This window comes from Pavona decussata, unplaced genomic scaffold (genome assembly GCF_977016875.1).
Source record: "Pavona decussata unplaced genomic scaffold, jaPavDecu1.1 SCAFFOLD_62, whole genome shotgun sequence".
NCBI classification, from domain to species: Eukaryota; Metazoa; Cnidaria; class Anthozoa; order Scleractinia; family Agariciidae; genus Pavona; species Pavona decussata.
Genome location: NW_028145483.1, coordinates 1,209,747 through 1,234,518, shown reverse-complemented (window position 1 = coordinate 1,234,518; position 24,772 = coordinate 1,209,747). Strand labels below are relative to the sequence as shown.

Below are 24,772 nucleotides of genomic sequence, written 5' to 3'. Positions count from 1 at the left end.
GGCGAGCCAGACCTAGAATTCGGCATGTAACGATTAACTTGACAGTTTCAAGGCAATGGTGAAATAAAACAACGATTAACACAGGTTTTCAACGGTTAACACCGAATGCTCTTGAAAAGAATAGATAGTCATTTCTTTTAATACAAAACTGCTGTTAATCGTTGTTAATCGTTGAAAGTGCTAAATGTCTTCTTGTTAATCGTATGCAATTAAAGTATTTTGCGTTATTAAGAGTTATATGTAAACAAACGGAAGAAAGGTGGATGTTACGGCAAGAAATGGACACATTTTCTCTTGTAGAATGTATTTGTTGACGTTTGTGACATGCCTGTCACGCACGCTGTACTATGTAACACAATAAAATACTAGCGTGACGTAATCTTCTGATTATTACTTGGTCAGAAAAGACTGCTTTCGTGTCCTGAGTTGCAAGAATAATAAATGTATATTGAATACAAGTATTAATACTTAGTGCGTTGTCCTTTTCCAGTAATAATGGCATCCATACGGCCAACCATAGTGTCTATAATCTTGTCGATTACCTCTGATGGAAAGTTGTACATTGTTCTAATTACACGTGATGAAAATTCATCGAATGTCTCACGCGTAATGTTTAATTCTACAGCCTGTTTTCTCAGCTTTTTTTAAACAAGATTAAAGAAATTCTCGATAGCATCTATGTCACGGCTGCGAGGCGGAATACATAATTGTTTTGCCCTTTTTATTTTAAGTACTCTTCTAACAAGAGCAGAATTCTGGTTCGGTGCGTTGAGTTGTACAAACATGCGAGAACCATTCTTGTCTGCTCTTGCAAACATAGAATCAAATTTTTCATTAACAAAAGAGGCAAATGAACGGCTGTCCAGATTATCATATGCATGACACTCAATTACTCCTTTACCGTAACTAATGGCCACCATTAATCTTAAAACGCGACCTCCACTCCCCTCTTTGCATCCTTTAGCTGTGCATCCCTGAATAAGCCCTTCGCACGCTCTCCTCCATACTCTCCCTTGTGGCGTTCTAGCTTGATCCGCCAGATTTCTTTTATAATAGAAACTGACACCATCCAAATAGAAAGCAACCGTATTGCACCAAATATCCCGAGAGTGGTTATTTTTTATGTTCTTTGCAAAGTGAACACGTTGACGCATGTCATCCTCGGACATCAAGCCTTTTTTACGCGCCTGCAGGTAGTGGTAGCCTTCCTTGTGCAGAAAACGCCAAACGGTCCTGCTGCTTACTTCATTAGGCTTTAGACCAGCCCGCTCCTTAATCCTACTGGAAGAAAAATGTCCTTCCTCTTTTCGTAGCGCTCGCAAACAGCGAATAATTTTTCTCTGGTCACGCGCGCACAACTTGCTCGGAGGTCCTCCTGCGCGTATAAACGGGACCGGTCTGTTTCACGGATATGAACTCGTCTTGAATTCTGTATACCGATGCAAGTGAAATGTTGCATTGTTTCAGTATCTCTACGGCTGGTAATATCTTCTGCCGCGCCAAATATGCAATATACGCCTTTCTTTGCGAGTCAATGGCGCCCGTAAAAACCATTGTATAACTGGCGAGGTGATGAGATAATGCATCTCTTTGCGTTACAAATTAATTACAACCATTATCTCCGCGAATTAGAACCAATTAACGGCAATATTCCTGGACGTTAATTAGTACCCAATGTCCAATTACATATCACCCGACTGGGTTTCTGTGCAGGGTTAGATCTCTGTTTTTAAACAATTTGTCTGTTTTACAATCGTGGACAATTCTCGTTAAGAAATCTGAACGCGGCCTACCAAAAACAATTATTTCCTATTCCTCCCCTCGAATTTCTACAAGTTCCTTCTCCCTCCCCCCTCCCCCTATACAATGTTGATTTGGGAAATGCTGATTGCCGTGAAACTGTTCGTGACCCACCAAACAACATTGAGTTGGGGGGAGGGGGGCGGGGAAAATATGGTTGTTCGATTGTTTACTTGTCAAAACGCTTGGAAGGGTACGTTTTCTTAACCGTTTTGTCCACGATTGTAGCCTACAAGCTCTTGTATTAAACTTAAACGGAGCTAGCACTTTCATTTTTTCCACAGGGAGTGGCCCACATCAGTGAGTAACAAACTTTGCGCTAGCTAGTTGTGGGAGCGTATTCATGTGACTCTGACTGAACTGCATATCTAGAAGAAAAGCTCCAGTCGCCGTATTTTGCTGAAAAAGGAAGAGAGCAAGAGCTACTGCTTGTTGTTACCCAAACAGAAAAGTCCGTTAAAAATGTGTCAGTGGCTTTCATAAATTATATGGAAACCTCCCATGTGTTCAGACATATAAACAGGCAGTTCACTATATACAGTCATTCTTTCAGCTTCTGTATTGGAAAGCTTTGCTAAAATAAATTGTAGTTACATTATCAAAAAAGGCAGGTAATTCAAATTTAAATTTAAAACTTCTTCTTTCATTTCGCCTCAAATTAAAACGTATTGACATATAATTGTTGTGCATTTTAATTTTGGGATGTTGTAGCGTGATTTCAGCCTTCTTGGCCCGGGGAAAATGCACCAAGGAAAAGTTAAGAGGAGAAATCTTCGAAGATTTTTCCTGCCCTTTTCGACCGTTTTTACCTTGATCATTTCACTTGGGTTTTTTAGAATGAATTAGGAGCTAATCCTGTCGCCTTAAGGCCCGGTTCATACGTCGAACTTTACATGAGCCGAACCTAATACCTATTAAGGTCGACCCAAATAATTAAGTTCGGCAGTTGATTCAGACGTCGAACCTAACTGAAGTCGAACTTAATTAAAGCTAAAGTGAGAAAGTAGATTTTCGTGGTCAGCGGCTATTGTTTTTACTCAACAAGATTCAAAATGGCGGGAAAGATGAATTCTGACAAGGAAGGGCTTGTTTGGTAAAATAATAAAGATAGGCCAAACAGGGCTCCTACTGGTCGAGATAGGAAGAATATGACCTTCAAAGCTAATTTGCTCCTACGACTACGTCTTTCAAAGATCTCCCTTTTCTGTACGAAAGTAAGGAAGGGTCCGCTTTGTAGATCTTCCTTAGCAGAGGCTGATTTTCTATCAAGTGTCATTTACCAGGAGCCATAATCAGGGATCGAGACCGTAACGGGATGCCATTTTGACTTCTGGGCATGTCCCCATGTGTTGTACCAAAAAATCTATTTTAAGAAAAAAATTGCGCCATACGTGCGTGCGCGCACGCGTGTAAACGACCTGAGGATCGCGCGTGGATAAATTGAAACTTTTTTCTACCCGTTCAAAATGGCGTCCAAATTTTAAAACTCTGCCAAAGAATATCTCTTCAGTGCCTACATTTAAGGAATTAGACTCTCACAAAGAAAAGGTAACAATTGAAAGAAGACGGAAAAGTTGGAATAAGCGGCCTATTGATCACATGACTCTCACAGTTAAGTCAAAAAGGCGCCAAAACGGTGCCGCTGCGTGCGTTGCTACTGTTGAATGAACGAAAAAAGCTTCCACTCTACGGACTTATACTAAGACAGGTAAGGACTTTTTTATCTTTAGTGAATTTTTTCTCAGCTGCTTTCCTTGTCATGCATATATAAGGTAGTAGTCCCACGCAAATTTGCGTGTATTCACGCGGGTTTATGACGTGAGGGGGGAGGGGGCGCAATTTTTTCCTAAAATAGATGTTTTTTGGTACAACTCATGGGACGTGTGGACCCCACGCTTACGGTCTCCATCCCTGATTATGGCTCCTGTATTTACTCATCTGAATTGTTTTAGGTTAGGCACAGAAGGGCGGTATTCCATGACAAACGGGTTTTGAGTTTGTTTTGAAGTGCTGACATTCTTTCGCGGAGGTTGACTTCTAAAAGAGTTTTATTTATAAGGTTACCGAGGTAACCTCTGTTGCGTAATCTCTGTTTGAATAGAGTAATGTTTTCTTCAAATGTTGTTTTTGAAGATTTTGTTCTGAGAAGTCTTCACGCTTCGCCTTTGATATAGCCTGTATTGGAAAGTTTCTGTCGGTTTGAAGTGCGTATGCACTTCAAGAATATATTCTTTTTTTTTTAACCTTTTGCATCTCAGACAAGTATATTCAGTTGTTTCGAAACAAGAGGAACAAGCACATTCCTCTTTTCCCGCCATCTTGTTCAGAATGAAGTCCTTTGCGCACGTGTCAAGTCGATGGAAAGCACAGACCTCTGGGATAGATATAATTTATATAATTTATACGTAACGTATGCATTTGGTTCGGCACATGAAAAGTTCGACGTCTGAATCGAAGTCGAACTTTTGCCGTCATATTCGACTGGCGCAGTCGAATAGAACGGCGGGTCGACCCAAATACAAATCTGTCGATCCTAACTGATTCATACGTCGATCTTTACATGCGTCGAACCAAATGATTAGGTTCGGCTCATGTAAAGTTCGACGTATGAATCGGGCCTTAGTCTTAATGATGCCGCATGCTAAGTGGCATCCCATACAGCCAAAGTTCCAAAGCATTTGCCTAATGTTTTTATTGTTTTGCTTCCATTAACAGTTTTGTTCAGTTCTTTTCAATTTCATTTTCAGGGGAGCTTCAGAATAAACGGCGCTCGAACTTACAACACCATCCCGAGAACCATTAGCCGGACAGGTAGAGGCGTTCAGTGAGTTTAAAACTAAACTTAAGTGCCATCTTTTAAGATGGCACTCAATAACGCCTGCGGTACATGCTGCATTTATAACTTAATTATTTGTCCAGTTTTTTTTTATATTTCAATGTTTTTTCCTGTACTGTGTCAGGGCTCCATTTAAACTAGCTCTTCTAAATTGGATGCCCCTGGATAAATATTGAATTAAATGAAATAAATAAATAAATAAATAAAATTATTGTTATTCTCATTTTTATATCATGGGCATTCCGAGCTTGATTTCGGCTAATCCCAGGATTCCGGTCCCCAATCCGTATTACACCATTAGGACCAGTTAGAGGCTTTTGTAGCTCGATTCTTTGAATTGCATTGCATGCAAAAAAACAGTCGTTGGGCAATCTATTAAAAAAATTTATCAGTTACACCTATAATCACTGAGGCAACTGTTGAATGTATATTTTGATCCATCCTATCGAGCTGAAAACCTGGGACAAAATTAAAGGCGAAATAAAAGGATTTACAGCTACCCATACTACTTTTCGGTCTCGTCGCTTAAGCTCGACTTTCCGACAACGCACGTTTATAAATAATTGAAATAGCTGTATGCCTGTGAGTATCGTTCTATTTCGCTCTTGTCGCTTGAGATATTGGGCCCTTGTCTTACTTCGTAGATTTTTACAGTTGTATATAGAGCCAGAATCAAATGTAAGTTTCAATTCAAAATGCGCCAGCTTCATTTTTTCTGTTTTCTGTTCCGTTTCAGCCGCTAAATGTCCGTAGTTGGACGTAAGCCTCCCCTATTGACCTCCACTGGACCACATTTTGCGCGACACGGTGTCAGTGCTTTAGGAAAGTATCTAGGGTATCCTTCCATCTCGTCGTTGGTCTTCCTTGTGTGTCCCCGGGGAGTCCTGAACCTAATGCAGGTTGAACAACGGTTATCTGATCTTCTCGATACATGACCAGCCCAATTCCATTTGAGTTTGCTTATCATTTCTATGATATCTCGTACTTTGTTTTTTCCACGTATCCATAGCGCTGTTTTACGATCTCGCCATGTGATGTTCAATATGATCCCCATGGGCTCTCTGCATAGTTCTTCGTTTCAAGGTTTGTTGTTTGGTAAGATTCCAGGTCTCAGATCCGTAGGTAACTCTGTGAGCTTTATTAATTATCTTTAAATCTTTAAAATCTCAAGCTGATTTTGTTCTTCACTGCTTTTCTTACCTTATAGATTTTTCTAGTTGTAGAGAAACAGATTTAAAGACGAGTTTAAATTCAAAATGCGTTAGCTTTAGTACGTTTCCTTTTGCGCTTATATGGAAATCTTTAAAATCTTAAAGTGCCCCTAACCCTTCAATTTGTTTTCTTTTGGTAGATTTCCATATCTTTCAAGAACTCATTTTCGAAAAAAATTTTGAGAAATATTGAATCCTTTTTTTTTTACGAGCGCTAGAAGTGAAGGCAGTCTTGTCGATATTTTCACCTATCGTTCGCATTAGTCCCCCACTCGGCCAAATGTGGAGCGTGACGTAAGAAAAGGACATCGTGCAAAAATATCCGAAGATTCGCGGTAATGCTTCAATTGTAAACAGAGAAAATGGTTGGAAAATGTGTGGTTTTTGGATGCAGCAACTCTCGAAATGTAGAGAAAGGAATCAGCATGCATAAGATTCCTTCTGAATCCTTCTGGTGTCCTTTTCTTACGTCACAGCTAAGAAAGTGTCAAATATCGGACGCTTCTTATTGGCTCGTTCCTAATGAGCCCACGAGAGAAAAATTTGTCCAGCGGGGCTTAAAGGGCGCAAAAATTTAAAAATTTCAGTAACTTTTAGCGCTCGTAAAATAAAAAGGATTCAATATTTCTCAAAAATTTTTTCGAAAATGAGTTCTTGAAAGATATGGAAATCTACCACGAGAAAACAAATTGAAGGGTTAGGGGCACTTTAAGCTGATAAACAACAAATCTGTTTGATTGTGTCCTTCACCGCTTGCCTCACTTCCCTGATTTTCCAGCAGTAGAGGAATGGGTTTAGAGAAGAGTTTAAGTACATCAGAGTAACTGAAGAAAACCAAGCTACCAGACGAACTGTGCTCCATGCACTGTTTGGGTTGGTTAGTGCAACGGTAATACCAAAGGGAACATAGCAAGCGACTAACGCAAACTGTACCCACGCTATGCTAAACACTGTCTTCTTGTACTTTGCTATGTTCAATGGCCGTTCTCCATTCGGTTGACCTTGTTCTTGGTGACCATGTAATTTGTTTTGGACTTGAGCTTGGTGTTGTCGTAGCCGAAAGTAGATCTTCGTGTAAGAGAAAATTGAAATTACGAGACAGAGAATAACAAAAACTAAAGCTATCTTCATAGTAATACGAAAGCTCCAGAAAAAGAACACGAATTCGGACGAAGTAATAACAAACCAAAAACAAATGATTAGCACACGGATTCGCCTTAATGTTACAACTTGTCTATAGCTTAGCCCCAGAATGAGTGCGAGAAGCCTGTCCACGCTAATGGCGGTCGATACAAAAATCGATAATCCACACAGAAAAAAATTCAAACCCGTATATAACTTGGCTACGTAGAAAAACAATTTCCGGTTTTTTTCTTCTTGGTAACGCAAAAATAACAACGTGGCGTAGAGCGGTTGTGAAATTAGACCGACACAAAGGTCAGTGACTGCAAGGCAACGAAACAATAGTTTTGTTGGTGGATGAAGAGAAGATACTTTGTGAAGAGCAACTAGGATCAGAGCATTTCCCAGGGAAGTGGTGATGGCTAGGCAAACGTTCAATGCTGGTAGAAATATGGCAATACTTGCTGGTAACGTGCTTATTGTTAATTGGGTAAAAGCAATGCTGAAGTCCCCATATTCATGTTCAGTAAAATTCTCCATTTTTAGGACTGTACAGAACGCGAATTTAACAAACCAGCTGCTGCTTTGTTGGCTGAAGTTTGGCTTCAAGAAAGGTTGTTTTGATCGTCTGTTGAAACTTTTCTCGTGATTCAGTCTGATTAAACTAAACTGTCGGAGGTCTTTCAATTTTTCTCATTTTAAGTACACAATGCATGACATCTACTCCTTACCTACTAATCGAAAGAAAGAAATTGGTGCACTGTATTATTGACACTGATTAAACTAAACTGTAGGAGGTCTTTCAATTTTCAATGTTTCATTTTAAATTCAAAAACATCTACCGATTGCCTACAAATCGGTAGAAAGGAAATATGTGCATCGTATTATTGACATATAATTTCAAAGCAAATTAACGGCGGTCAAATCTTAAAGAAAACTATACAAGGCTAAGTTGAACAAAAAATCAATAGTCTCGTTTAATCCAGCACTCTTGTTGTGCAGTTTAATTTTGGGATGTTGTAGCGTGATTTAAGCCTACTAGTTCTGGGGACAGATAGTCTTGGCAAGAGAAAATGCACCGATAAAAAGTTAAGAGGAGAAATTTTCGAAGATTTGTCCGCCCGTTTCGACTGTTCTTCACCCCGATTATTTGCGTTTGGGTTTTTGAGAATGAATTAAGTCCTGACAGCTTAGTATAATAAAATATTATTACGCAGCATGTTAAGTGGCATCTCATACCCCCAAGGTTGCAAAGCATTTGCCTCTAGATTAATGGGTTTTTTGTTTGTTTTATTTCCATTATTATTTTTTGTGGATAGTTCCATTTTCATTATTGTTATTCTCGTTTTTATGCCATGGCCATTCCGAACCTAATTCCCGTTAATTCCAGGATTCTTGTCCCCAGTCCGTATTCCACATTTTCAAACGAGGACAAGAAATGTTTGTTGCTCGATTCCTTTCATTGCATTGCAGGAAAACAGTCATTGGTAATCTATTAAAAAAATTATCAGTTACACTCATGGCTGACTCCTAATTAAATATCATTAATCACTGAGACAACTGTTGATGGTATATTTTGTCCCATCCTATCGAACTGAAAACCTTGGACAAAATTAAGACAATTAAAGCCAAATTAAAGGGATTAAACAAGGACCAGAGGGTGTTTGTAGCTTGATTCGTTCAAAATCATCAGTTACGCTTCTCAAAACCCTTACCCTATTTATGACCAAAATCTGCGATATTCCCTACCCTTTTTATGACCTGACCAAAAATTTGATACCCTATTTATGACCTGACCCTTAAATCAATACCCTGTTTTAGACCTGCCCGACAATTACTTTCCTAGTTCAGACCAATGTTAAAGGCAATGTTTATCTACTTTTATTTGGTAGGTTACAAGACTGTATGTGCAAAGTTTCGAGCTCAGAATTCCACACTATAACGCGGGTTGCATAATGTGCCGTCATAACTACAGAATACATCCTTACCTTATGGTGACTAATATACTATCTATACGAACAAAACAATAATAAATCATAATGAAGAAGTAGCCTCTTCTAAAAAAAAAAATAAATAAAAAACTAATTCAAGACTAGAGTGCAAAAATCGATACCCTATTTATTACCAAAATGACGGCAAAATCAATACCCTATCTATGACCAAAACGGCTGAAAAACCATACCCTTTGGGGCCGCACATACCTATATAGCCCATATCACTGAGGCAACTGTTAAATGCATATTTTGTCCCATCCTATCAAACTGAAAACATTGGACAAAATTAAAGCCGAATTAACGGGATTTACAGTTACCCATACTACTTTTCGGTCTCGTGGCTTATAAGCTCGACTCTCCGACAACGTTCATTATTAATTAATTGAAATAGCTGTATGCCTGTGAGTATCGCGCGATCTCGCACTTGTCGCTTGAGATATTAGGCGCTTGTCTTACTTCATATATTTTTCCAGTTGTATGTAGAGCCGGAATCAAAGATAAGTTTAAATTCAAAATGCGTGAGCTTTATTACGTATTTTAAAGTCTTTAACGTCTTGAGGTGGCTGGTACCAGTTTCCTCGCGCGGGGAGCACGTCTGACTATCGTGCGTCACGCGCGAGAGACACGCGATAATCAAAACAAATATGGCGGCCGGCGCGCGTCCCCATATCCACGAAGATCTACTTTCGGCTACGACAACACCAAGCTCAAGTCCAAAACAACTTACATGGTCACCAAGAACAAGGTCAACCGAATGGAGAACGGCCATTGAACATAGTAAAGTACAAGAAGAGTGCGAGAAGCCTGTCCACGCTGTCCTGCTTACTTTTGTCCTGTTTTAAACGAAATTCACGTATATCCGAGACTGTATCTACTAGTAGGACCTTAGTCAATTCCTTATGTTCAAGAAAAATTGTTTCTGGTGTTTGAAGTTAAGTTTGACAGGCAAAACTGCAATCGATCGTGACGGAGCTTCAAGGACATAAAATGAAGAACCAACACACTACCACAATTTATCGCTCCCTTGATCGTCTTGGCCACATTCTATAGTTTGTATTTTTTGTGCTCAACGGCCACTCTTACGACGAACTTCACAAACTTTACATAACATTTTGTAACTGACACTGCTCGCCATCCTGCCTAATCCACCGACGACTTCATCAACGAGAACACCGCGAGTCACGCGGACGAAGAGAATGTTGGCCGCCATTGTTGTACACTTCGACGAAAACAATCGCCAAGAATAAGGACAAATGCCCGAGAAAATGAAGACTGAAATGAAAACAAAAATGCTCAGCATTTGTACAATTTTGAAGTCTCGCAATATGAACATTCTGAAACACCAACTGACACGTGTTCTGCAAGCATTTTGGTCCATTTCAAACTTTCGCTTGATGCTATTTGGCAAAAACATGTCTAATGTAGCCAGACGTTGTGAGGAAATCCTTCAAGGTGAGTCCAGGAGGCTGTAACGTCCACTAAGTAATCTTCTAAGCAGTAAACAACTGAAAACAGCAGATCAACTGACTCCAAAACTGTCTAAATAGTAGTTGCCCGCATGATAACACGCAATAGTCAGCGGTAGCCAGAACAGATCATGAGCAACTGTTGATCTTATAGAATCCAGATTTTGAAAGCGCGAAGACGCCAGTGGGAATTACTAAACACACGAAGGCTTTTACATAAAAACAAGTCCGGTGACCCCCTCTTTTTATTGTTTCAATATGATATTATTATTGAGAGGAAGCATCAGAAAAAAAAAATTATACGGAAGGAGATTTTCACAGCGTAAAAATTGTCTTTTTACTCAATTTAAAAAATTCCGTTCCGTAGAATTTTTTTCAAATCATTGCGCATTTTCCTTTTCATATGCCAAATGCTACTACTAAAACAAAAAAACAGGGGCTCACCGGGTTAATTTTTTAATTATCAGTGCCCCAAGCTAAAAAGTCGGTCTGAATAATCCTTTGAAAACGTTGCCATGGACAACTATAAATATTGGTAATTGAACTGAGTGGAGTGCAATATGGTCTGTATCGCGCTCGTTTGGTTTTGAAATCACGCGTATGATTTCAGACCAAATTGCACTCCACTCAGTTCAATTACTACTTAATTACATCCATTTTGAAATCCCCCAATATTGCCCAAAAAAGTGTCTAAATAAAAGATTTCAGCCTCCCCCACCCAGAATATGTTATATTTAAAAAATCCGAAAAAAAAAATTGCACAAAAATTTTAGAAAATTCTAGGAAATTTAAGCTCTAAAAACAAAGCGAACACAGTGCAAACTTCAAGTTCAATATTGCCAGTTTAATTCCATTTATACGAGTACTGTACATCGAATTCAAAAATGATGCCATTTAGAGTCCAAAATGGTGCAATTTGGAAATAAATTGCACCATTTTGGATCAATCAGATTCCAAGGATCACCAGTGATTTCAAAATGGATGTAATTAATTATATAACTCAACCCTACAAAAGTGTTACAATGGCCTTGGGTTATCTTTTTGTCCTATTCTTTCCAAGTCATAAACTGTCAAAAACTGAAATCTGGTACCAGCCACACTAAAATGATGAACAGCAAAACTGGTTGAATTTTGTCCCTCACGACTTTTCTTACCTTATAGATTTGTCCAGTTGTAGAGAAAGGGATTTAAAGACAAGTTTAAATTCAAAATGCGTGAGCTTTGGTGCTTTTCCTTTTGCGCTCATATGGAAATCTTTAAAATCTTAAGCTGATAAACAACAAATCTGTTTGATTGTGTCCTTCACCGCTTGTCTCACTTCCCCGATTTTCCAGCAGTAGAGGAATGGGTTTAGAGAAGAGTTTAAGTACATTAGAGTAATTACAGCAAACCAAGCTACCAGACGAACTGTGCTCCATGCACTGCTTGGGTTGGTTAGTGCAACGGTAATACCAAAGGAAACATAACAAGCGACTAACGCAAACTGGACCCACGCTATGCTAAACACTATCTTCTTGTACTTTGCTATGTTGAAAGGCCGTTCTCCATTCGGTTGACCTTGTTCTTGGTGACCATGTAAGTTGTTTTGGACTTGAGCTTGGTGTTGTCGTAGCCGAAAGTAGACCTTCGTGTAAGAGAAAATTGAAATTACAAGACAGAGAATTACAAAAACTAAAGCTATTCTCAAAGCAATACGAAAGCTCCAGAAAAAGAATACTAATTCGGACGAAGTACCAACAAACCAAAAAAAAAAAAAGGATTTGCACACGGATTCGCCTTAATGTTACAACTTTTCTGTATCTTAGCCCCAGAATGAATGCGAGAAGCCTGTCCACGCTTATGGCGGTCGATACAAAAATCGATAATTCACACAGAAAAAAACTTAAACCCGTATTTACCTTGGTTATGTAGAAAGAAATTTTCCAGTCTATTTCTTTTTGGTAACGCAAAAATAACGACGTGGCGTAGGGCGGTTGTGAAATTAGAACGACGCAAAGGTCAGTGACTGCAAGGCAACGAAACAACAGTTGTTTTGGTAGATGAAGAGAAGATACTTTGTGAATAGCGACTATAGGATCAGAACATTTCCAAGGGAAGTGTTGATGGCTAGGCAAAAGTTCAATGCTGGTAGAAATATGGCAATACTTGCTGGTAATGTGCTTATTGTTAATTGGGTAAAAGCGATATTGAAGTACCCATATCCATTTTCTGTAAAATGCTCCATTTTTAGGACTGTATAGAACGCGAATTTAACAAACCAGCTACTGCTTTGTTGGCTGAAGTTCGGCTTCAAGAAGGCTTGTTTTGATCGTCTGTTGAAACTTTTCTCGTGATTCAGTCTGATTAAACTAAACTGTAGGAGGTCTTTCAATTTTCAATGTTTCATTTTAAATTCAAAAACATCTACCGATTGCCTAATAATCGGTAGAAAGGAAATATGTGCATCGTATTATTGACATATAATTTCAAAGCAAATTAACGGCGGTCAAATCTTAAAGAAAACTATACAAGGCTAAGTTGAACAAAAAACCAATAGTCTCGTTTAATCCAGCACTCTTGTTGTGCAGTTTAATTTTGGGATGTTGTAGCGTGATTTAAGCCTACTAGTTCTGGGGACAGATAGTCTTGGCAAGAGAAAATGCACCGATAAAAAGTTAAGAGGAGAAATTTTCGAATATTTGTCTCGCCCGTTTCGACTGTTCTTCACCCTGATCATTTGCGCTTGGGTTTTTGAGAATGAATTAAGCCCTGCCAGCTTAGTATGCAGCATGTATAGTGACATCTCATACCCCCAAGGTTGCAAAGCATTTGTCTCTAGATTAATGGGTTTTTTGTTTGTTTTGTTTCCATTATTATATTTTGCCGACAGTTCATTTTCATTATTGTAATTCTCACTTTTATATCATGACCATTCCAAACCTGATTCAGGTTAATCCCAGGTTTCTAGCCCCGGTTCCGTATTCCACCATTTTAAACGAGGACAAGAGAGCGTTTGTAGCTCGATTCCTTTAATAGGCTCCTTTCGAAATATTGAAATTCAACTTGATATCAAGGTCCAAAGGACACAAACAACATAAATGAATAAACATGATGATTCAGTTTCCATTGTTTGTTTCCTCTTTGCCACATTGTCAAGCTGAATTTTAATATATCGAAAGGAGCTTATCGCATTGCAGGAAAAACAGTCATGGGTAAACTTTTAACAAGTTTATTAATTTCAGCTATGACTGAGTTCTAATTAAAGTACATTAATCACTGAGGCAAATGTATATGGTATTTTGTCCCATCCTGTCGCACTGAAAACCTTGGAAAACAATTAAAGCCGAATAGGAAGGATTTACAGTTGGCTATGCTACTTTTCGGTCTCGTCGCTTAAGTTCGACTCTCCAACTACGGTCATAATTGAAATAGCTGTATACCTGTGAGTATCGCACGATTTCGCACTTGTCGCTCGAGATATTAGGCGCTTGTGGGAAAGCTAACCTAGTATTAAAACGCTCCCAGTGATACGCCCGTGCGACCTTGAAATTTAAAGAAAACTACAAAAGACTTAAGTTCTACACCGTTTGAACGATATTTTCTCGGTTTTGCCCTTAGGCAGCTGTTCTTAAATTACAATTCCCATAAGCTAAGTTAAAATGCGTCATAATAGTTTGGCTTAAGGCACGCTGAGATGTATGTGTTTGTAAGATATTGCATTACATTTACACAGCTGCGTTTCTTTGTCAGTTAAATTAAGTCTTCTGTCCTGAACCCTGTTCACTGTCACATCCATATTAGCAGAAGCACTCTTTCGTGTCAATAACGTTTCTCTTTCCATAATTCTTCTAACATTCTATCAATGTAGCGTTATTGGAAGGCTTGAAACATCTCCAAGGTTTAATGAAACTGACGACCTACAGTTCTGCCCAGGCTGTAGTTCAATTATTTCCAAAGCAAACTGGAATGGGATCAAAAATTGGTGTTAACCATAATACTTTTTTTTTTTACATATACATGAGTAAACATTTACTGAATCTAACCCAATGAACTGACAACAACTGTCTGCTTAACACCTTTACTACGGACTCCCTCGCCGGCCGGTTGCTGTTCTTCTAGTAGTAAAGAATACCGTTCGGATGGTTTAAAGATGAGCTTCCTTAGATTAGGGAAAGAATTACGTGTCCAAAGTTATTTTATTCCAACATTTTAGGGGAGCAGAGACGGCGCAGTGTTGAGAGCACTCGCCTTCCACCAATGTGGTCCGGGTTCGATTCCCGGACTCGGCATCATATGTGGATTGAGTATATTGTTGGTTCTCGTCCCTGCTCCAAGGGCTTTTCTCCGGTTACTCTGGTTTTCCTCCCTCCACAAAAACCAACATTTCCAAATTCCAATTCGACCTGGAAACAGCGGATAGAAGAGCCACCGTGTGGAATCTACTGAAATTCCCATTATTATTCCAGTTATCATTGTTATTGCATTATAGTTATGACCATAAATATAATCCCAAACAAAACATAGCACAAACAACTGCACCCACGCTTGAAAAGTGGTCGAACAGATGGAAAATTCCTGAGCGATCTCCAAGGAACGCCAGTGAATTTTGTAGCAACTTCTCTTTGCATGAAATGTCACGGCTCTCCATTTCTCCACCCTCTACAGACCTTTAATTCGTTGGAAGACCTCGAATACCAAAGCAAAAATTAAAAACAAGGACTGTTTTGCACTCTAGGTACTAAAACCTTTAATATTGCTTGGTTCAATTCTACTCCTTTGTGTGGTTTCTGTTATTGTTCTGTGCGAAAGTAATGCAAACAAATCGCCGAGCATTTTAGGATCACAGTATTGAAACATATACTTCGTTGAATCGCAATGTCGATTAAGCTAGAGCAGTTGGGGAAATTACGATATTTCCCTTCGACTCGAAATTTCGTCTGTTTTGACGAAAATGTTTCGCAGCGTTCGGTCATCCAATGTTTTCTTTGAAGCGGTTTGGACCCTTGCCTAATTTTGTCCTTAAATCTCAGCTTAGTAAGAGAAAAGTTCAAGGAAATTCATTTGCGTTATATCATATATGCAGTTTACAGTGAACTGAAAGTGTCAGCATCTTAGTTAGCGATTTGTGCTCTCTATTGTGGTCGTGTTGGTGGTGGGGAACACGTGACCTCTAGAAACAAAACACGTCTGGCCGATTGTGTCTTTGACTACCTGTCTTACTTCTCTAATCTTCCAACAATAAAGGAATGGATTCAAAGTCGAGTTTAAATAGAGTAGAGTTGATGCAAATCTTCCAGCAAGAACGATGGAAGGAGATAATCCATAGCTTGTTATCAAAGACGTAACTACAGCATATGGAAGATAACAGGCCACTAATGTCAACTGCACCCACAGAGCGGCTGACACTGTTTTTCTGTATCGTGTTATATTCAGAGGCATTCCCTCTCCGTTCAGCCGTGAACCTTGGATAACGCGGCTTTGTGCTAGAGTTTGATGATGGCGGAGAGTTAAATAGATTTTCGTGTATGAGGAAGTTGATATTACAAAACATACTAATATCAAAAGATAGCCATACCACAGGAAAATAAAATGTATCCAGAAATACATCGAGGCAACGAAGATGTTCAAGAGCCACATTAAGGTCACAGCTATGCGGTTTCGCTTCAAAGTTACGACCTGTCTGTACCTCAGCCTTAATGACAACGCAAGAAGACGATCAGCACTTATTGCTGTTAATGTTGAGAGAGATACCCCGAATAAAACAACGCCGATAAGATATGTTGTCATTAATATGCGAGTACACTGTTCACGATGTCCTTGCATTGAAGATATCAAGAGGAAAACATGGAGAGGCTGTAGAATTGCACCAACGCAAAGATCTGTAATCGCCAGGCAAATGTACAAGAGTTTTGACGGCGGATGAATTGAAGATTCCTTGTGAAGAGCAACTAGGATAAGGCTGTTCCCCAGAGATGCAGAAATTGATAAAGCGATATTCAAGGCAACGATAAATCTCATTGCGTGTGTTTGATCCAAGGATGACGTACAGACTTCCTCTTCAAATGTAGCCTGGTTTCCATCATCGACTGAGAGGTTTCTCATATTTGGCTTAATTTCTAATCCACGGAGCGTCTAACAGTGCATGTTGTTCGCTCTCCCTCTGCTTGCAAAGTAAAGAGAAAATTTTCGCTCTAAGTACATATTAATACAGTTGCTGGGGCGACGTTTTGACCTGTCCGTTTCCCATTGGTGCAAATTAATGGCAATTAACCATAGGCTGCGGAAGTAAATATTATCGCCATAAATATGACAGAAAACTGCAATAAGTCCGATATCAAATCGTATGTTTTACTTGTAAGGATGTCAAATTTAAGACGTCTGAGACGAGTCGGAAAGGTCGAATGCGGAAGCAATTATGGCGAGTTCTGAATATCAACCACTCCTCAAAATGTTTCCTTGTTTGCGTTCACCCGCAAGATTTTAATTTTTGCGGACGAAGATAAACTGGCTGCTCATATGCACTTTCTTTCCTGCAGCATTTTGCTTCCACAGTAAGGAAAACACTTGCTAGCACAGTTACTGTTCCTATGCGACGTGCACAACTACTGCCCAAATTAAAGATGTTTTTAATGGCGGCATTTTAATTTGTTTGGCGAGCCGAATTGAAATTAATCTTTTCCATGGATGCATCTTGTAAACCGGCAGTTCTGTATCTTTTTCATTTTGCAACGATTTACTTTAATTGTTGTAGTAGTTGTTGTTGTTTTCTAGTTATGCATTGTATATGGCATGGAATAATTAATATTTCGAACTGCAAGATGTCAACAGATTTTCCAGCTTTAAAAAAAGGCCTAATGATATGATCAGTTAATTTTTGAGAGTGTTCTCAGGCGACAGTTGACAGCCCAATATTGGCATAGTTTGCGACGCATAATCAAATTAGTTTTACCCAATACCCGCTTTTAAGCTCACTGATACTTCCTTTTCAATAAGACCTTACTACTATTAAAATTTAAGTCGCTACGTTTTCGCTTAATATGACTCTACACAAGATCTGAAAACAATGAAAGTTCAACTTTTCGGCTGTCGGGTAAATTTAGTTCTTGAATAATACAAGAACCACTTATACAAACAGTAGCAAAGTGAAGCCGGATCTTTGTGTCGGACCGGGATCAGCAATGCGAAGAAGGTTAGTTTTGTCTAAGCGAGATATTGGGCAATAAAATTACCCTTTTTAGCTGTCTGATCAGCCTTGCATTTGGTTTTAAATTTAGTTCAGCCGATGAGCTCAAGGTCTCTCCTGAGTATACCGAAAAGAGTTTTCAATGTGTTATATGAAAAGCTATGAGTTTAAAATCCCATTACTGTCGTCTATGTTGCAGTCTGTAAGTGGAATAGCATTCACACTCGAGACTGCTAAACGTCCATCTCGGTTTGTAAGTGGATCGATGTCGAAATTTATCCAGATTCTTATCTTCTGAAAAACCATTTACAACGACCGATTTTTCATTGCTGACAGCAGAACTAAACTAATTGAAATCTTTCTCGTCTTTTTTTTAAAATTAAGTATGCATAAAACGTCAACCCAAATATCATGGATCGGTTGAGTTGAAAACCCACCTGCAGTCAGACAAACAATTTGTGACGTTATGAAATGAAACTTTATTTACCCATTTACCCTCGGATCTGATTGAGGCTGTTTTGGCCTCTAGCAAAATACGTGCTAATGTGCCGAGAAAGAAGCAAATAATATATACATATGTAATTAAGTGAAAGAGTTATCCAAAAGATGAAATTTTGCGCACTTCTTGTCTAAATAATTTGATATTAGTCATTGATCTAAACTCGTCTGAGAGAGAGTTCCAAGCTTTGGAGGCAGTATACACTGTGGATTTCAATCCATGCCATGTGGTTTTAACCTCAGGCAAAACTAATTTGTTTACTCCTCTGAGATTCTTTACGTTATCCCTTAGTTTAACGAAGACTTAGGCAAGAAGCTAAGGGTACTTTTCTAGAAGGGACGATGGAGGAATAGACTACGAGCAGTCCCCTATATTTAACAATTAGATTATGAGCTCGAGATTTCTATCGCGTGATAGTTGATGAGGGCGAAGCCCGAATCAACTATCACGCATAGAAATCTAGAGCGAATAATCTAATTGTTTTAGTATAAATCTACTAGTCGTTCAAAACTAAACAAGTAAATTATCTATTTCCTCATCGCAGACACTTCGAAAACGCGAAGAAGCGGGCGCCATTTTGTTGAAAATCGCTACTCACTATCTATCACAGAATAGATAGCGAGTAGCGTAGCCAATCAGAGAACGGCATTCGTGATAGAACACTAGTAGATTTATACTAATATGGGATAGTAAGGCGAGTGACCTCGCGAGCGCGCGCGAAATTGCTCAGTTCACGCGAGGATACGCGACGCGCGGAGGGAAGCGAAAAGTTATTCAAGTATGCCTGTCAGGCCTGACTGACTGCGAAAAAAATATTCCTACAGGTCATTTAGTCACCAGGCTTAAAGCATAATATCATATTTCTTCCTCATTTGTTGTCTTCTTCGTTTGTTGATGAAGTAGACGGTTTCCGTGTAATAACGTGAAAGAATAATTGCTTCAATGTAAGTTAGTATCAGTTCTAGAAGACCCGTCAGCAATTTCTCAAAATTCAAGAACCTAACATTTACAATCTACGATCACTGGACATGGACACGTCACGTGATTCATGCAAAAGGAAAACTATTACCGCATGGAAGTTTTGCGGATGGTTAAACCTAAAACTATGTGCCACATTTCGGCTCAATTGCCTTTTTGTAGACAGATAACCAAGAATATTAAACTTTCTTTCAGTTTTCCCTGCCCACGTTTTTCACTCATCTGGTAGTTACATTATCTGTGACTGTATCCAGCGTACTTAAACTAGCCCACAAGCTCTTGTATTAAACTTAAACGGAGCTAGCACTTTCATTTTTTCCAAAGGGAGTGGCCCACATCAGTTAGTAACAAACTTTGCGCTAGCTAGTTGTGGGAGCGTATTCATGTGACTCTGACTGAACTGCATATCTAGAAGAAAAGCTCCAGTCGCCGTATTTTGCTGAAAGAGGAAGAGAGCAAGAGCTACTGCTTGTTGCTACCCAAACAGAAAAGTCCGTTAAAAATGTGCCAGTGGCTTTCATAAATTATATGGAAACCTCCCATGTGTTCAGACATATAAACAGGCAGTTCACTACATTCTTTCAGCTTCTGTATTGGAAAGCTTTGCTAAAATAAATTGTGGTTACATTATCAAAAAAGGCAGGTAATTCAAATTTAAAGGGAGAGTTTCACGGTTCGGCGCATGTGCGAGCGATAACGTAAGCGCTGTCAAACAAATTGTTTTTGGACCAATTAGAAGCGAGTACACAACGCCGGCGGGATACGGCTATAACTTGCTGGCATAAAAATAAAACTGACCGGCCAGTGTTTCGGTCACGTTTCAGAAAGAAACAAAAAGGTTGTCCATGTAAAACACATGGGGATTTTTGCAGCGCCGCTTCGTTTATGAACCATGACATTCAAGAAATGCCAGAACTTTTGCGAACGTATACGGTTTTATTTTAGTACAATGTCGATATCTCGCGGCATCGACCTTTTTTTATTACGCGCGGTTAGAAAAGCCGAGAAGCTCCCTCAAACTTACGTTCTTAAATCCAGTATTTCATCAGCATTCAGTGATAAACTTACTATAGTGTGTACGCTCGATAGCCTGATTTTGTTAGACCAGCGAGAAGGCGAAGAACGAGAAATCCGCAAGCTTCAAGAAGCGATGCGACCGTAACAACAACACTGAGCGTCCTTCCGAGATGCTGGAATGCATTTGAGAAAACTCTGCCATGGTGGCAAATCAAAACTGCGTTTGCCATTCGCAATGACCATAATTTTATAAATAAATGAATACCTTACAATAGATTTTGTAGTTTGCCGCAAATCTTTTGGATTTTTTTTTCTACTGCCCGCTATTCGAGCCCGCTAATAGACGACAACTATCTCGCACATTTGATCTCATATTTATTCGCTTCGCGTCTCAGTGTTGTACAATTTCTTCCATCCAAAGCAAAACACTGATGTTTGATGCTGTTTGTCCGTCGATGTCTCCGTTTTTGACAGTTGACTTCCATATGAACAAACAGTACGATTGAAATCTAGAAAATCCTCGCGAGTTCATCCAAAGCCAGTTGGTGACCTTTGCCATTTTCGGCGAAAGCAGATGTGCCGCGAAATCGTTGTCTATTTTAAACAGACTTATCTCTTTACCAATTTTCCACGTTTGGTGGACGTATCTTGTTAACCACACAGGATTTCTACATCCACTCCACTCTGTCCCCTTTAACTTCTGTGCTTCCAGAGAGTCCACAGAACATCCCGTCGCCGGTCGGCCGCGACGTCTCCTTTCCGATCCATCAACAAAAATGTCGTTTTCGGATGCTAAAACACTTTTAGCCTTACAAAAATCGAACTTATATTTACAACAGGAAACAAAGATTATAAAAAGTGAAGAACGAAGAGCGGATGATCCAAATTCGGGCGCGATTTCAACAGATTGTTCCACCACAAGCTCGCATCGAATTTAGTGTCGACCCGTACAATTTATTTTTGAGCCGGTCTGCTCGCGCATGCGCTTGACCGTGAAACTCGGCCTTTAAATTTAAAACTTCCTCTTTCATTTCGCCTCAAATTAAAACGTATTGTCACTTTATTTGAAGCTGCCCAGGGAATTACACCGCAAAGAATCCTGGGACCGTTTCGTTGTTTATCTTGTTAAACTGTTCTGTCTGTTCTATACAAACAGCACAATGTGTAAACATGATTTTAATTTCAATCTGAGCCGCTCAGTGGTCTTCAAATGGATTGGAAGGTGTCTGTTTCTAATTGTCTTACTCTGCCAGATTCTGGTGCTGAACCACTACCTCGTGTTGTACGCCAAAAGCTCATCGTTTCAAGCATTCACGTTTGCCTACGCGCCGGCGATCATGTTATGGGCGAGAGGACAAATGAACAGTCGACAGCGCGAGGTTGCTTCGGGTGTGTGGTTCCTGTACATCATACCTCTTAGCATTCACTCGGGTTGGATTCTCGGGACGCTTATGACCAAGATCGATGTTTCATCGCCTGGACTTGATCATGGATTCGTGAAATATCCATTGTCCGCTACTGCGCTGGTTTACATGCTGCTTGACGCTGAAGAGTTCGAGCCTAAACTGCATATGAAATTAAACTGGCCGGTTATTGTGGATATCTTGGACATTGTAAATCTCTTGGATGCGGTAATCGATCCACTAAAGACCGCCATCTTGCCCAATGACGTGCACTACTGCATTTGCGCTTTCGCAATCGTGACTTTGGTTATTTTGACATTCAACTTCGCTATTCCGGTACGAGAAGCGCTCATGAACACAGACGAGACAAATGAAGTGCTAGTGAAGATTTATACCGTCTACATCATCGTGCAAGCAGTTGTCATTAATTTTCCCTTTTTAGCGATTCGCCTTGTCCTTCACTACAAATTTAAAACTGGGGCTTCAGTTTTCGCGTTTAAAAATTTCTTGGTTATAGTTGCAAATTTTAGCAAAGTACGCTACAGCTGTTGTGAGCAAGAAGAAAAGGTAACTGAAAATGGTGTCGGTCACACACCATCGAACACTGAAGAATCCGCTAGTGTGATCCAGTCGAATCCGTCGAGTAGACTGGGTGACGATACTTCAAGTATTGACTCCTCAGTGAGAAGAACGCAAAGAGTTGAAAGAGACGAACGGCGGAGATCTAGACTTTTAAATTTACAGGACAGAGAGGATCCCGAAGAGATCATTGTTTTGAGTTAAAATGCGGCTCGTTCGAGTTGACTTTCATTCTGTTTTGCTAATTATGCCTCTAAAAAGGTCAAAAATAGTTAATTAAAATAATTAATAAAAAACAAGGCAACAAAAGGCGATTCAAACTAGCTCAAGTGATTCCAGAAAATTAATAAATTATTGTTGATAGCTAAAAGCAGAAAATGTGAATTAAAATTTACTTGAATGAATGGACAGATTTGCTAGAAGTGATTGATGAAGATATGGAAGAATTCAGACGCTCGTCATCCTTTCGCCAATAAACCGGCCTTGTTTGTAACTATCTGACCGTAAACAAAAACCTGTTCTCTTTATCACATGAATAAAATCTTTTCTTAATTGGAAAATTCTAAACATTGGCTGTGTTTGTAATTTTAAAGCAAATTCGCGACTTTTAGAATACCAACATCAAGCTTGAAATTGGTTAAATTACTCTCAACTATGAAGAACACGATATGGAATAAAATAGTTACGCTTAAACCTCTCCTCTTTGGAGATAATGAAAACACTGTTTTCTGCGTTAATTGTTTTAAATCTAAACACTTGTTTGGTTGTCTTTCACAGAAGGACATCAACGCTTCCCGTCGAGAGAAATGTTCGCTCTGAAAATGTCGTTAATTGCTAAAAGCTTGAGCACAGAGCAAGGCGATAAAACATACCATGTTTCTCCTAATGCGATATTGCGCTTGACCCGCGAAAGATAAGCTCCTTTCACAGTTATCTGTGCTATCTGAAGATTAACTTGACTCACGCGAGTTCTGTGAAAGAAATAAAGAAGTAGGCAGATTAATTTACAGTTTATTTTAAGGCGAAGGGACCAATGCTAGGCAGGAAATTGAAGCTATACACCCAAACCTCGTTTACCTGACTCTCTGACACACAGTAATAATAATAACTTAATAATAAGTCACTCAGATACCCCTCAAGCACGGAGCGAAATATTTCCGCCCATGCATGAACAGTCTACGTTTATTCGTTTAGGCCTGTTTCACGCAAACGTCGTGCCGTGCTACCGTGCCGAACTTAAATCAGTTTGACCATGCAGGCAGTAGCACGGCAGTGGTTTCAAACGTCGGATTTAATTCAGTCGCGCCAAATTCTAAAAGATAGAAATGTATAGAACGAGCAAATTAACCCCAAATACATTAAAATAATTTATGAATTTAGTTCGGCAAGGCAATAACACGCCGTTTGAAACCAAGTGGCGCTACTGCCGTGCGGCGCGACAGGGCCTGCTGTGCTACTGTCGTGCTAAATAGTCGATCGTGCCGAACTTAATTCAGCCTGCCGAACTAAATGGTTTCAAACGTAGTGCTTAACTGCCGGGTTCAAGTGGAATTAAATTCTTGAATTTAGTTCGGCACGGCAGTAGCGCGACTTTTGGAACAGGCCTCAGCCGATGCATGTTCTCGAAGAAATTATTTAATCGTGTGTGCAGAGCAAAACTATAAATATAAGAAAATGTGTATGTGGAACAAGATAGGATAAATCCACTGAAGAAATGACTGAAAATCAGTGAGGCACGTGAATTTATTGCCGAATTGGTAGTGTTAGTTCAGCAGCCTGCAATTCATTTTACCTGCCGCGGTAAGTTGTTCGAGTCAGTGATAGTTCTTGGTCAAAAAATGTATTATTCGTTGCGCTGTGAATGTATGGGAATGACGATAATGAGTAAGGTCATGAAATAAACTATTTATTCAACAAATAATTATTCCATGCGGTTGGGTCAGTATTTACCCAGTCAGTGTCTCTCGCTCGATAATAAGCAGCAGTCATGAATTTATTACCAAAAAACTGACCCGTCGTAAAACAAGGTTGAAATTATCCAGTCATATTTCACGGCTTTCCTCTGAGTAGCCACTTTTATGGCATATACGAAAATTAATTGAACTCTGCCTACTATATCCACTCAAAATTAAACGAGTATTACGGGGCCTGATAGACGGCCAGGATTGTGACTATCGCCAGAATTCAACTGGCTGGGTTCATTATTAGCGGGACATAGAGCGATCCCCCAGTTGGACTAAAACAGAATCTACTATAATCATTTGGTAGCGGAGGGTAAACCGGTAAGGTCTCTTTGACTGTTCAGAAGCGGCGAAAAAGAAAAGTATTATCCTCAGTTAATTTACACCGTATCAACAGATGACCAACATTCAACTTCTCATATACTTACATTTTCAAAAGCAACCGGGAAATCTTACTGCTTGGGTAGAAATTGGTTTCGATTGTAACTTAGCCACTTCTCAACAATTAGGCGTAAATAATATTGCTTTCTCGAGTGGTTCAAATTTTGAATAAATTAACCTTTTATTGACAGTATGTTTACCATCATGTACCGTTATGTGACAATATTTATATGTATGGTGAATCATCTAAAATCACCAGACTGTGAAATCTCTACCTAGTTAAAATTTACCGAATAAAAACCGGCGCGAGGCAAGTAACCCGCTCTGATTGACTCCAATCAAACTTCTTTGAACCCATGAAAT

At 39.4% G+C, this 24,772-nt stretch overlaps 2 protein-coding genes and 1 long non-coding RNA gene across 3 annotated transcripts in view; 2 read left to right on the top strand and 1 right to left on the bottom strand.

The window, feature by feature from the left end:
* LOC146478892 (uncharacterized) overlaps positions 1-24,772 on the top strand; it is a 314,457-nt gene that overhangs the window by 117,583 nt on the left and 172,102 nt on the right. The window lies entirely within an intron of this gene.
* Positions 1-24,772, bottom strand: part of LOC146478900 (uncharacterized) — a 121,950-nt gene that overhangs the window by 62,280 nt on the left and 34,898 nt on the right. Inside the window, exon 4 of the mRNA XM_085111647.1 lies at positions 22,940-23,038. The gene's annotated coding sequence lies outside the window, so the exon portion shown is untranslated. The remainder of the gene's footprint in view (positions 1-22,939; positions 23,039-24,772) is intronic.
* Positions 21,197-22,765, top strand: LOC146478903 (uncharacterized). The gene has a single exon (XM_085111639.1). It carries the CDS (start codon positions 21,246-21,248, stop codon positions 22,269-22,271), a length of 1,026 nt encoding a protein of 341 aa, XP_084967765.1. The 5' UTR covers positions 21,197-21,245; the 3' UTR covers positions 22,272-22,765.

What these genes read in the sequence shown, in the direction of transcription:
- LOC146478903 (XM_085111639.1), top strand. Translation starts at nt 21,246, where the DNA reads ATGTGTAAACATGATTTTAATTTCAATCTGAGCCGCTCAGTGGTCTTC.